At 40.2% G+C, this 12080-nt stretch overlaps 2 protein-coding genes across 2 annotated transcripts; one reads left to right on the forward strand and one right to left on the reverse strand.

Annotated features, from left to right (window-relative positions):
• Nucleotides 1-921: 921 nt before the first annotated feature.
• On the forward strand, nt 922-4479 carry b3gnt2l (UDP-GlcNAc:betaGal beta-1,3-N-acetylglucosaminyltransferase 2, like). Its single transcript, XM_087851156.1, has 2 exons — nt 922-998; nt 2841-4479. Exon 2 carries the CDS (start codon nt 2928-2930, stop codon nt 4191-4193), a length of 1266 nt encoding a protein of 421 aa, XP_087707282.1. The 5' UTR covers nt 922-998; nt 2841-2927; the 3' UTR covers nt 4194-4479.
• A 4-nt stretch (nt 4480-4483) lies between these two features.
• Nucleotides 4484-11916, reverse strand: bckdha (branched chain keto acid dehydrogenase E1 subunit alpha). The gene is made up of 8 exons (XM_006796677.3): nt 11593-11916; nt 9837-10013; nt 9643-9729; nt 8872-8980; nt 7881-8042; nt 7579-7785; nt 7338-7479; nt 4484-5407 (listed from the first exon to the last, which is right to left on the reverse strand). Exons 1-8 carry the CDS (start codon nt 11704-11706, stop codon nt 5065-5067), a joined length of 1341 nt encoding a protein of 446 aa, XP_006796740.1. The 5' UTR covers nt 11707-11916; the 3' UTR covers nt 4484-5064.
• Between the last annotated feature and the right edge of the window lie 164 nt (nt 11917-12080).

Here is a 12080-nt window from a genome sequence, read left to right on the forward strand (position 1 = left end):
AAATTCTATCCGCTGAACACTACCTTTCTGAGTGCAGGCTTCACACAGTATGTAAGTTGTATATTATTATGAATCAGGTATTGGCCCAGTAACAGTTCAGTTATTCATAATGGGGCTGCAATACCAATACCAAGCACAACCAAAACCAAAATGCCAATATTGATAAAGGCACTCAAATTTGCTTTGGTGATTTTGAATGCATATGTGTACTATTTTGACAAAGGAGAGCGCCTCTAATTAAACAGTGCTTGATCTCAGCTGCAGAGGCCAAGAGTGTCTGTCTGAGGTTTTTCCATTGAATATATACCCCCTCTGCCTTATGATGCAAATTTCTCAGGATTTGGACTTGATTTGACAAAGATCTATAAAACATGCTTTTATAAGCACAAGTAATTAATTTGCTAATTGTTTTCATATCCATTAACAGCAATTTTAACAAAATTTCCATAAAAGAAGGTGATAGAAGGTGTCCTTCAACTCTGTGAACATTTGCATGGTTTCCATCCGTGTAGGAGTGTAAGAGTGTATGTTTTTTTCTTCTTAATGTTTGAGTTGTGTTTTTCTGTCTTAGGCTTAGGCTGAAAAGGAAAAACAAAACAACAACAAAAATAAACAAACAGTTTTAACGCCTGCAGAGATGCAATATATTAAAGAAAAAAAAGAGCTCTAGTGATCTGAACAATGTGCTCATGTATCCAAATGATTTTGTCAGTGAACAACTGGTCTTAAATTATTTGTGATGTTTCCGGTCAAACGTTTGAATAAACCTGTCTCAATAGCGCATCGTGGGCGTGGTTTGAACATGTGGGAAGGGAACACTTGATCTCATACAGTCCTGCACCTGCATTAAGTGGGAGTTCTCCCTCGCCTGCTGAACAGAAAACAGGATTGCAAAGCTAAATGATCAGGTTTTGCGCTCCTGCTGATTTGTTTGCGGTACCTGAGGACACTTGGAAACGAATTTGATTTTTTCCTCTTGCTTTACAGTAATCCGATCAGTAAGTATTTTCCGCAACTCATTTATCATTGGTTTCACTTTTTTTTGTTTTTAAGGGGTTGTCTTCCGCTTAGGTGTAAAGTTTGCGCAGTTATATAACAATTGAACCAAATCATGCATAAATTAAAATTAAAAATGTCAAACGTTCAAAGTTAGTCTTGTGCTTACGAAACAAAGACTCTCGCTTGAAAGAAAAAGAGAGGAAGTCCTTTAAGGCATTTTTAATTGTTAGGTTTCCCCCCTCCTCAGCCATCGAGACGTTTCTCCTTTATTTCTCTGCTCGCCTCTAATTAAAAACCGGCGAGAAAACATGTTCGCAGGTGCATTTTAGCAGATTCGGCTACAAGCTACTTTTTTCCATCTTTGTCAGTTGGATAACTCCTTAGAAATATCTGTTTTAACAGTACACACTTGCACTGATATTATACGTGGATTGGAGAGGTGTTCTTAATTTAACTGCCGTTATCCAACTGTGTTGAATTGGCCTACACTGGTAAGTCGATTAGGAAGTAGAACTAAATAAGTACTTTAATAAAATAAATAAATAAATGTGTGTGTATTTGTATTTATAGATAGATTGATTCAGGGGGAAACAGCAGATGTGTTATATAATGTTCTGCCTTAACTAATTAAAAGCCGCTTTTCACCCTTCCTTGTAAAAGGGTTGAAAAAAATTCCTAGGAAATGTTTGCAAATTCAACTCTCCGCGTTGGATTCATCGAAACTCGGGAGGGACGTCACTCCCGCGCGCGGGATTAGCGAGCAAGAGCCATTCAGGCATCACTGGCAACACAGCACAATACTTGATTTTTGCACTTTAAAACAGCGATGGCCAGGCTGTTCAGTGCAGTCATAAATCCACAACGGTGGCAGTACACATTAAACGTTTACAGCTTTTCTATTGTCCACGTTCACTGTCGCTACTTGAATCATTAACTCGGGGTTGACTTTCAGAGTAGCAAATCCGAGACGGGGGGGCGGTCACATTCAAATTCCAGCTGGGAAATGTAAATTCCAACTTATTCACGAATGCATAATTTGGGATAATCTGCTTACATTGAAGTAGTCAAAGGAGCTTGCAAAGAAAAGCGTCTGGACTTCTTTAAGTTACTTGAAGACGTTTCTTCTCTCATCCGAGAGGCTTCTTCAGTTCTAAGGTCAAATGGTGGAGAGTCCCAGATATAAACCTATTAATTGACCTTAGAACTGAAGAAGCCTCTCGGATGAGAGGTGAAACGTCTTCAAGTAACTTAAAGAAGTCCAGACGCTTTTCTTTGCAAGCTCCTTTGACTACGATGACCTGGATGACTGAGAACCTTCACAGACTTACATTGAAGTGTTTTATCCAGGATTAAGAGTTCATTGTATTACAGAAACTGCATTAGATTACTAATGATCTTATGGCCCCAGCCTATAACCTATCATACTTTTTGATAGCCCTATAGAAGTTAGGCCTATGGAAAAACAAACAAACATGGAGGTGACTGTTTTTGTGAATCTGTGCTGTATAAGTAACGGATTTTTAATTTAGTAAAACTACATCATGATGCTGTGATCTTTAACTCTAATAGGAAATTAGTTGCTGACAGAAGTGTAGTTGTGTCCTGTTGTGTCACCTCAGCATTTAAAATATGTTATCAAGATTGGACCAGGACTCCATCATAGTCTTCTACTCTATTTCTAGCTTAACATTTTTGTGTTTTCTTCAAAATCTGGCTTTTAAAAAATTCAAATAAGCTGCCCTATATACATTTCTATTTTTAAAGAGTGAATGCATTTCTTTTGAGATAGGGCCCTTTTCAGTTTCTGATGTAATGTTGCTTTTTTCGCCCCCTGTTGACAGGTACTTCCCGTTTGTAACCTACTGAGTTGGTGTAACCTGGAATACAGCATATTGACCAGTCTCCATGAAAGATGACTCGTATCTAGAATGGCACAAGTCGCAGCTTTGCTTACTTACCTCAAGTCAATGACACGTATTCAGACATTCAGTGTTATGGTTCTTTTCTTCTCTTTAATTTTAATCGTTTTCTACATGACTGTTCAGGTGGAGACCACCCACAGTTTACGGAGTGTAAGAACACAATTTCCCCAACAGAAGGTCATTACCAGACATGTTCATTTACACAATGTATCAGTTTCAGCTGGCTTCAGACAGACCATCCCTGGAAGCAGAGCTTACTGGAACCGTTTACTGTACTCAACCCTGATGAATCTGGACAAGGGAGGAAACCCATTCAATCGAAACTCTAACTGGTCTAACTGCAGGCTGACAAATCAAGAGTTTCTGCAAACCAACGTGCATGACTTCAGCTCCTACCCTGTCCAATTTCGGGATTTTCTGGAGGGGATGAACTGCAAGACTGCCCCAATTCTGATTGATCAGCCCAACAAATGTGCTTTCAGTAAAAGGAAGACAGAGAGCCCCACCTTGTTGCTTTTTGCCATCAAGTCATCTCCCAGAAACTTTGAGCAGAGGCAGGCAGTGCGAGAGACGTGGGGCCGAGAGATGACGTATCCAAATGGACTCAAAGTGCGTATGGTGTTCCTTCTGGGGAGCTCCCCACCACAAGATCCTGACCTGACCCCACTGCTGTCATTTGAAGCAAAACTCTATGGGGATATCCTGCAGTGGGACTTCCATGAAACATTTCTAAACCTGACGCTCAAAATGAACATGTTGCTCGACTGGACATTGAAAAGCTGTCCTCATGTCTCCTTTGTCTTTAGTGGGGATGATGATGTATTTGTCAACACCCCAGCACTGGTCACATTCATCGAGTCTCTCGAGGCTTCTAAAGTATCTAGTTTGTATGCTGGTCATGTTATAAGTGTTGGAAGTCCCGTCAGGGACTCAAATAGCAAATACTACATCCCCATGAGCTTCTACGATGGCCCATACCCTCCTTATGCTGGTGGAGGTGGCTATCTTATCTCTGGAGCTTTGCTAGAATCCCTCTATTCACTTTTACACATCATTCCTTTCTTCCCCATTGATGATGTCTACGTTGGGATGTGTTTCATGGCTTTAGGGATTTCTCCTGAGGCACACTCGGGATTTCAGACATTTGATATCAGAGCAGAAGATCGTGAGGATCTCTGTACATATAAAAACCTTATTCTGGTTCACCAGAGGTCCCCACAGGAGATAAAAAAGTTGTGGAAGGGGATTAACAGCCCCCTGTTGGCTTGTTGAACTGGACTGGTTATGAAGATGGCAAATAGTGACTGCACTTGCATATTAAAGACTTGTTTCTCCACTAATGTACTATTCATGGTTTTGCAGAGTTGATTTCCTATAGAACATCCTGCCAGCAAAAAAAAAAAAAGTATTGTGAGCAAAATTAAGTTGCCGTAAAGCAGCTTGATTTTGTTACCAGACTGTGTGTCATCATGGAAAGACATTTGATTGCCCATTCAGGCATTAAATCATATGCAGGTAAAACAAACCTGCCATACAACTGAAATGAAATAAAAACAAAACAAGAATGTTCCTCAGTTTATTTTCCACAAAACACCAATCACGAGCTAGGTAAGTGTACAGTTCTGGGATTTAGAACAGTGTGTAACATCACCACAGCATACCATCCCATCTAAAATTTGAGTGTGTATACTAAGAAGCCTTTTAATAGTTCTTTGACATACGTTAAAGCGGTCACTTCAGTGATACACAATAAAACCTGTTAGACGTCACTGAATGGGAGAGTAAGAAGAGAAGAAGCACAAAGTCAAATTCTGTGTTTATATTGTGAGTAATGCATTCACACTGCAGCAGGTAATTCTACTGTACTTGCAGAACATTACAGAACCTGGAATTAATGTGAAATAAAGGTGTGAATTTAAATTTGAGAAGCTTTACTACCGATAGTAAATCTTATTAACTTAAGGCACCAATCCCAGAGACACGAAGAGCTTGGAGTTTTGTTTTGCAAGCACAATCTTTCTCCCCGCTGTCATGCAGAAAGAAATGACAAGTATCAAAACTACCTTTTATGAATACAGCGAAAACTGTGCAACAGTCTATTTATCAACCAAATTTCAATTTGTTTTGCCCCGTAGCAAAAAAGTTATTTTTCATACAAGTCTAGTGGGTAGTGCTCTTTGTACTGCTGCACATGTCTCCACAGGGACTCTCTCTGCTTGTTCAGGCTGGGTATCATCTCCTGGTACACGTCGGTGAACAACAGTTCAGGATTGGGTTTGAGCCGCCTTTCAGCCCTCTCAAACGCCTCCATCACCGTCTTGCGTGATTGTTTTCGCCAGCTCCTCTCGTCATCTTCGCTCCACCATCCGCGGGCTGTCATGTAATGTCTCAGCCTGGAAATGGGATGGTCCTGTTTGTCCCAATAGTTCACTTCATCCACCGAACGGTACGCCGAGCTGTCATCGCTGGTGCTGTGGTGGCCAATTCTGAAGAATCAACAAAATACATTTTTCTTAAAATGACTTTTCATACTTTCGCTGTTTCAGGATGAGTACATCTGTGGTGTACAGCACTCTTCAATTACAACCCAAAAATGTACTTTTAAAATTCTACACCAAATCACAACAATTTTCATTATAGCAACATAAAATATTAAGCGTTTCTAGCTATAAACCTTTAATAATATTTAGGTGATCAAATATATTTTCACTTTACTGCCAATATCTAATGAGCCTTTTATGGCTTAGGGGTAAAACCCTTGCATTCTGGTGAAGGTGCATATAGATAATCTTAAAACAACAGCGAAATTAAAAAATGATCACAGCTAAAGAAAGCCACCTGGCTTTTGTAAAGTCCATATTTACTCGATGAACTGCACAGTTCAGAGTCTTCATTAGCAGCTGGCTTTCGTTTACACAAAGCAAATTGACTATTTTAACTACATAATCACATTTTTGTTAGATTCTGGCTTCAAACTTCTGACTCGGCTGTCAGTCTAGGTTAAAGTTGGTTTTGTAGTCCAGCAGAGGTTTGCTGTCTGCTCCAGCTATATTAGATGAAGGCAGTGTACAAACTGGTCTGTTAAGTATGTCTGTGGGCCACTCTGGCTCGTGCTGTTGTTGGTCTGTCCGCCAAAAGTGAGTGGCAACTCTCTGAACAAAACATCTTGTTGATTCCCGGGGTATGAGGAGAATGGCCAGAGCACATGAACCTGTTCAAACTTTGAAGTAGATGAGCTTCAGCACCAAAGACTACACCAAAGACTGACTTCCTGTCAGCCAAGAACAGGAAACCGTTTATTTTCCAGATGGGAGTATCAGAATTCGAGATGAACATGAAAACCTCCATCCATCCTGCTTTATATGAACGTTTCAGGCTGGTGGTGGTGTTTTCGTGCTGTGGGGGAAATTTTCACTTAGTATTAACTGAGGATTGAATATTATTGCTGACCAAGCTCCTTTATGACTGCTTCCAGCAGGATAATGTGTTATGTCGCAAACAGTGTTGGTCAAGTTACTTGAAAAAAGTAATCAGTAACTAATTACTGCTTACTTCCCCAAAAAAGTAATCCAGTCACTTTACTGATTACTTATTTTCAAAAGTAATTAATTACTTAGTTACTTTTTAAAAAACACGATTTACAACCTTTTTCGCTGTAAAAAGAAGTTTTCTTCCCACGCACAACTGACACTAATGTTTTTGTCACTTTTTATGGAATCAAACTCAAAGTAAGGTCAGTACTTCCACGCTTTAAACGCTGCACACTCACATTCTCTCCCACACTCGATATATTGTCCGTTGTTGATCTGCACACAGCTGTTGTCACGAACGTGGCACTTGCTTACGTCACTGTCGTGAGACATTCTCGCAAAAAAAACACGGTTTTAGTAACGCAGCGTTCCTACGGGAAAGTAACGGTAATCTAATTACCGTTTTTGCAATAGTAATCCCTTACTTTACTCGTTACTTGAAAAAAGTAATCGGATTACAGTAACGCGTTACTGCCCATCTCTGGTCGCAAAGGTCAAATAACCTCAAACCGTTTTTTCAAACATGACTCAAACATCCCTCCACAATCACCAGATCTCAGTCCAACAGTGCACCGTTGGCATGTGGTGAAAAAGAAAATTCAAATCATGGAGGTGCAGCAGACAAATCTGCAGAAACTGCATGATGCCATCATGTCAATATGGAACAAAATCTCCAACCCATTACTAGGCAAGGTGTACCTAACCAAATTCTGAGTGTATTTACTTATTTATTCGGTGCTGTCCATTCAAGTGTTAAATTTCAGTAGTAAAATGAAACATTTATAAAGAATGAAGAAAATATTAGTGATGTACTGTCAGCCTATAAACTGTTCCACATGTCCTTTCAAACGCAGACAAATACAAAATCCCTCAAACATTAACAAACCTGTAGGTCATTGCCTCAATGAGGAATGGCTGGTTCTCAGCCACAGCCCTGCGCCTCGCTTCCTTTGTAGCGTTGTACACAGCAAACACATCATTACCATCAACACGAATGGACAACATGCCATAACCAGGACCACGAGCAGCTGTCAAAAAAAAAGAACCAGAGATGTGTGGATAAGAGCAGCTGGAACATCAATCAAACAGCAGCAGAAAAGTGGCAGAAAAATCACATTCAGCCTTACCGATGCCATCACCTCTGTACTGTTCGTTTGTAGGGGTAGAGATGGCGTAGCCATTGTTGCGGCAAAAAAATATCAGTGGGCACTCAAGGGTGGCAGAGAAGTTGAAGCCGGCATGTGCATCCCCTTCGCTAGCTGCTCCTTCCCCAAAATAGCAAATGACAGCACGGTTTGTGTTCTCTCTCTTGACTGCATACGCAGATCCAGCCGCTGAAAGAGACACAGAGCCACAAACATATTTACAGCTGTGTGTTTGTCTATCCTGCTTCAGGCAGCAGAGGTAAATACACAGGCGTGGAGCTCACCCTGAGGAATCTGAGTGGCCAGAGGAGATGAGATGGTGACAAAGTTCAGATCTTTGCAGCCATAGTGCACGGGCATCTGCCGGCCCTTTCCGAGGTCATCAGCATTGGCGTAACACTGAGCCATGAAGTGATCCAGAGGAAAGCCTCGGTACATCAGCACTCCTGTAATAGAAGATGTGTCGCACGATTTCTCACAAGACAAGAGAACCAGACCGACTGAAGGAGCAAACAGTGGGGATATTAAAATAAGGACTGGAGACTTGGGAACCCTTTTTTGTTGTGGTCAGTTTTTTTGAATGTAAAACAGATTTGTGTTTTACATTAATAATAATTTCAGCAATCTTCCCCTCAGAATTTGCTCACGTTTGAATCCTTATATTGATGCTATGATTATTATTCCTTATACTGAAGTGATGATTGTTATTCTCTCACTGATAAATATAAAAATCACGGTGAATAGAATAGTCAGAAGAGCACAGGAGGAATGTGATTATTGTGCACCACATCCCTTTAGCTCAACTATCTAACATGCTTGGAATGATCTTTTTATAAGGTAGGCAAGAGTCTTATTACTTTGGTAAAACCTTAAACTATGAGAGGGAACACTGCTGATGCCAGTTAGCCTACAGCTGGTATTACTGTGTGGCACTGAGGCAAATAGTTTTTGACTCACTGGATTTTATTAATTTGACTAATCTTTGGAAACCAGATGAACTCGGTTTGTAAGCAATAAATATTCTTGTTAAATTCTCATATAAACAAGTTTTTTTTCTGTAGTAATCATTTGACCATACTGCAAAGTAATTTGTTCAGTTTCAAATGTTGTCTGGAAAACATTTGTGATAACAACAACAAAAGGAGATGTAGAAATGAACACTGAAGTGGTCAACTGTTTTGATTATAATTAAAATGTTCATATGAACAATGGACCAAAAAATAGAACTATATTAGTTGGGGGAAAAGCCCAAAGGAAACCACATTTCATTCTTACCAGCTTCTCTGTATTGCCCAAAAACCAGATCGTTTGGATCCAGAGCAGCAGCACTGCCGATGTGTGTCCCCTCCTCACCATAGTTAGTCATGTAGAAGGAGATCCGACCCTGTAACGGACAGGGCTGGACGGTTAATCAGACTGTAATCTCAAGTATGATTTTTTTAAGCAATTACGAAAATAAAACAACTGGGAAAAAATAATGACTTTTGCATTAATTTTACCTGAAAATCGTTGTGTTTTGCTGTTATAAATCAAGTGCACCTCTTTCTTTTACAGCTATTTGGTGTCCTCCCTTCATAAAAACTAAAACTCACTTGCTGTTTAGTTCAGCTCGAGCCAAAATGACTAAAGACTTGTATGGAATAAAACTCGTATGGTTTAGTGAATATCTGCTTGTGTCACAGGATCACTCAAGAGCTCTCACTGGATTTCTTTCAGTAATCAGCAACAGTTGGCCTTTAAGTCAAAAACACTCCCTAGTCAGCGCCCAACTTCCCTATGAGATGGACCTGTGTCCTCGAGAACCCCTATCTAATTTTTATGCATTCATTTTTAATTTTAAATTATAATTAACATAAAGAAGCCCTGCAGCAGACTGGCGACCTGTCCAGGGTGTACCCTGCCTCTCGCCCTAAGACGGCAGATAAGTGGAGATAGATGGATGGATAAAGAAAATACCCTTTGAAACACCTATTTTTAAGTTCAAAAACTGCTGGTGTTGTGTTTTAAATAATCAGGTTGAGCCAGGAAATGCAGGAGGAAACATACCTGTCTTTGAGACTCATAAAGAATGCGGTCCATTGTGTTCAGCATGGTCATCTTCTGATAAAAGTTCAAAACTGTCTCTTTGGAGAGCTGCGTAGGAGAGAAACACATAATCTAAAAATTAACATCGGCTCAACAGACTGCAGGGGTCTTAGGGGCACATTTGGGAACCAGGAGCACAGGTAGGCTGATTGTACCTGAGGGTCTTGAGAGGGGTTGATGATATTTCCCTGCCTGTCCATCACTCGGTACACTGGGATCCCAGAGATGACATTGGGCTGGATGAACTCGAGCTGATCCACAAACTCGGCCGAGGCTCCTGGAAACTGGGGCTTTTCCAGCGAAGAGTCAAAGGTCTGCTGCAGCTGAAGAACCTGAAAGGATTGAATACAAGCATTATTTATTAACAATCTCATTGTGGCTGTGGCAAAGAAAGGCCCTGGGAAAAGCAAACACAGCATATCAGGTCACACAACTAATGCAAACTGTCAAGCACGTGGTGGAGGGGTGATGATTTGAACTTGTTTTGCAGCCACACAATCGTGAACTCTTCTGTATCCCAAAGTATTCTAGAGTCAAATGTGAAGCCATCTCTCTGACAACCACGGGGTCATGCAACTGGATAATAAGCAGCAAATCTACAGCAGAAAAATAAACAATTCAAGGTGTTCCAATGGCCCAGTAAAGTCACAACCTTTAACCTAACTGAAATGCTGTGGTAGGTCCTTAAGAGACCTGTGCACAAACAACTTACCTGAATTTCTATTGTGTGTATACATATATATATTTTATATTTGTGTTGCTTCATTTCATTTTGCTCTTTTTCCCCCCACAGGCTTGTCCACCAGGACTTTGAACTGCATTAATGAAATGCATAAAATTGAATTATAAATTAAGTTTGGTGACTGATTCTTAGTTTTATTATTTATTTTATTTTTCAAAAGGCTAGTTTTTATTTTAGGTAACTTTTTTAACATCTAGTTTAAGTTTTTAGTTTTGTTTTAGTTAACTATAATAACACTGGTTGAACCTTTAGAGGTTTTAGAAAACTTAATTTCAGAAAAATGAAGACAATACAATACAGTGGAACCCTGACTTACGAGTACCCCATTTAACAAAAAATTCAAGTTATGAAGGCACTTAACAGCAATAATTCTGCCCGTGTTACGGCAAAATGCAAATTTTCGACTTGCGAAAGACCCTCGGGAACGAATTAATTTCGTAAGTCTGGATTCTTATAAATGAGGAAGTGATTAAGTATGTACTCCTTCCAGTGCAGTTCCATTGTTCCGCTGTAACAACAATTCCCAAATCTCTTTCCCATACAGATTTTAGAAACTCCACATGAGATTATTTTAAAGTGTCACATCCAGATTTAAGTGCTGGAGCGATCGAAGGAAATAAAATAGCTGTGAAGGACATACAGCAGCAACAGCAATTAAATAAAGTTGTTTTGAAAAAATGATGCATTCGAGGACATCGGATTTCCTCCTTCACGCCCCTTGGTTCGACCAATGGAGAAGAAGCTAGCTAAGCCTTTAGCCGGCTGGCTAACTAGTCCAGTGTCAGAGTCAAAACAACAAAAATTAAAATGAGTATTTATTGCAACAATATAAGCAAAAGTTGTTTAGTAAATGTCAAACATGTATTCACTAATTATGTGAGAGTTAGTCTGACTTTTCACGGATACACTGGAGAATCGGTATAGCATTTCAGCAAGGTTGTTAGCGGCTCCGTAGCTAACCAGAATCTTTGTGCAAACAAGACCTAACCCCAAAACTTATTAAAAGATTCAGTTTATTTTTAACAGTATTTCTACTTGATTGAGTTAGACGATACTCTTTCGTGAGCCTTGCTGTATCCCGGGCTCTTAATGACAGTGTTATCTCCAGTCCAGCCTCCCATAATTTATTCATTGCTCAATCCAAACAGTGAATGAGAGTTTTCACTTACAGATACCCTGAAGCCTCTGCGCTGAAGCAGTCGATATGCCTTCAGTCCTGCTGTCTGACGGACAGCGTGGAAACAGAGCCCATACATTTTGCTCATGCTGCTCACAGCTGCCATCTGCACACTCAGTAGTTGTTTGATTTAACCGCCGCCGTACACCAGGTAAGGAGAAGTTACACTGGTGGATATGTAAAAATCTGGCCAACGGAACTGCTAATAACCACCACTCGCTGTCCTTCCTCTTTTCATCCACAATTTACAGGCCGAGAGCCGCAAACTGATTGGAACATTAAAGTCGGCTACAGTATCCTCAACATCCGCTTAGGCCTTCAAAATAAAACCCCAAAATGTGAAGCAAGAAATGCTACGTAGCATTTCATCTGTAGGTGTAGTTCTGCCGGAACTAACTACGCTCCTTCACCCTCACCCCACAGGTGAGGATTTAAAAGATCGTTTAACGGGAAGAAATTTAGTTGTCACTTTTTACGTAT

The sequence above is a fragment of the Neolamprologus brichardi genome, chromosome 14, assembly GCF_056152115.1.
Source record: "Neolamprologus brichardi isolate AB-2024 chromosome 14, ASM5615211v1, whole genome shotgun sequence".
NCBI lineage: Eukaryota > Metazoa > Chordata > Actinopteri > Cichliformes > Cichlidae > Neolamprologus > Neolamprologus brichardi.

What these genes read in the sequence shown, in the direction of transcription:
- b3gnt2l (XM_087851156.1), top strand. Translation starts at nt 2,928, where the DNA reads ATGGCACAAGTCGCAGCTTTGCTTACTTACCTCAAGTCAATGACACGT.
- bckdha (XM_006796677.3), bottom strand. Translation starts at nt 11,706, where the DNA reads ATGGCAGCTGTGAGCAGCATGAGCAAAATGTATGGGCTCTGTTTCCAC. An exon ending in ACCCCTCTCAAGACCCTCAG is followed by an intron (nt 9,730 to 9,836) that starts GTACAATCAGCC and finishes TCTCCTACGCAG; the next exon opens with CTCTCCAAAGAGACAGTTTT. An exon ending in TGGGCAATACAGAGAAGCTG is followed by an intron (nt 8,043 to 8,871) that starts GTAAGAATGAAA and finishes CTTCTATTACAG; the next exon opens with GAGTGCTGATGTACCGAGGC.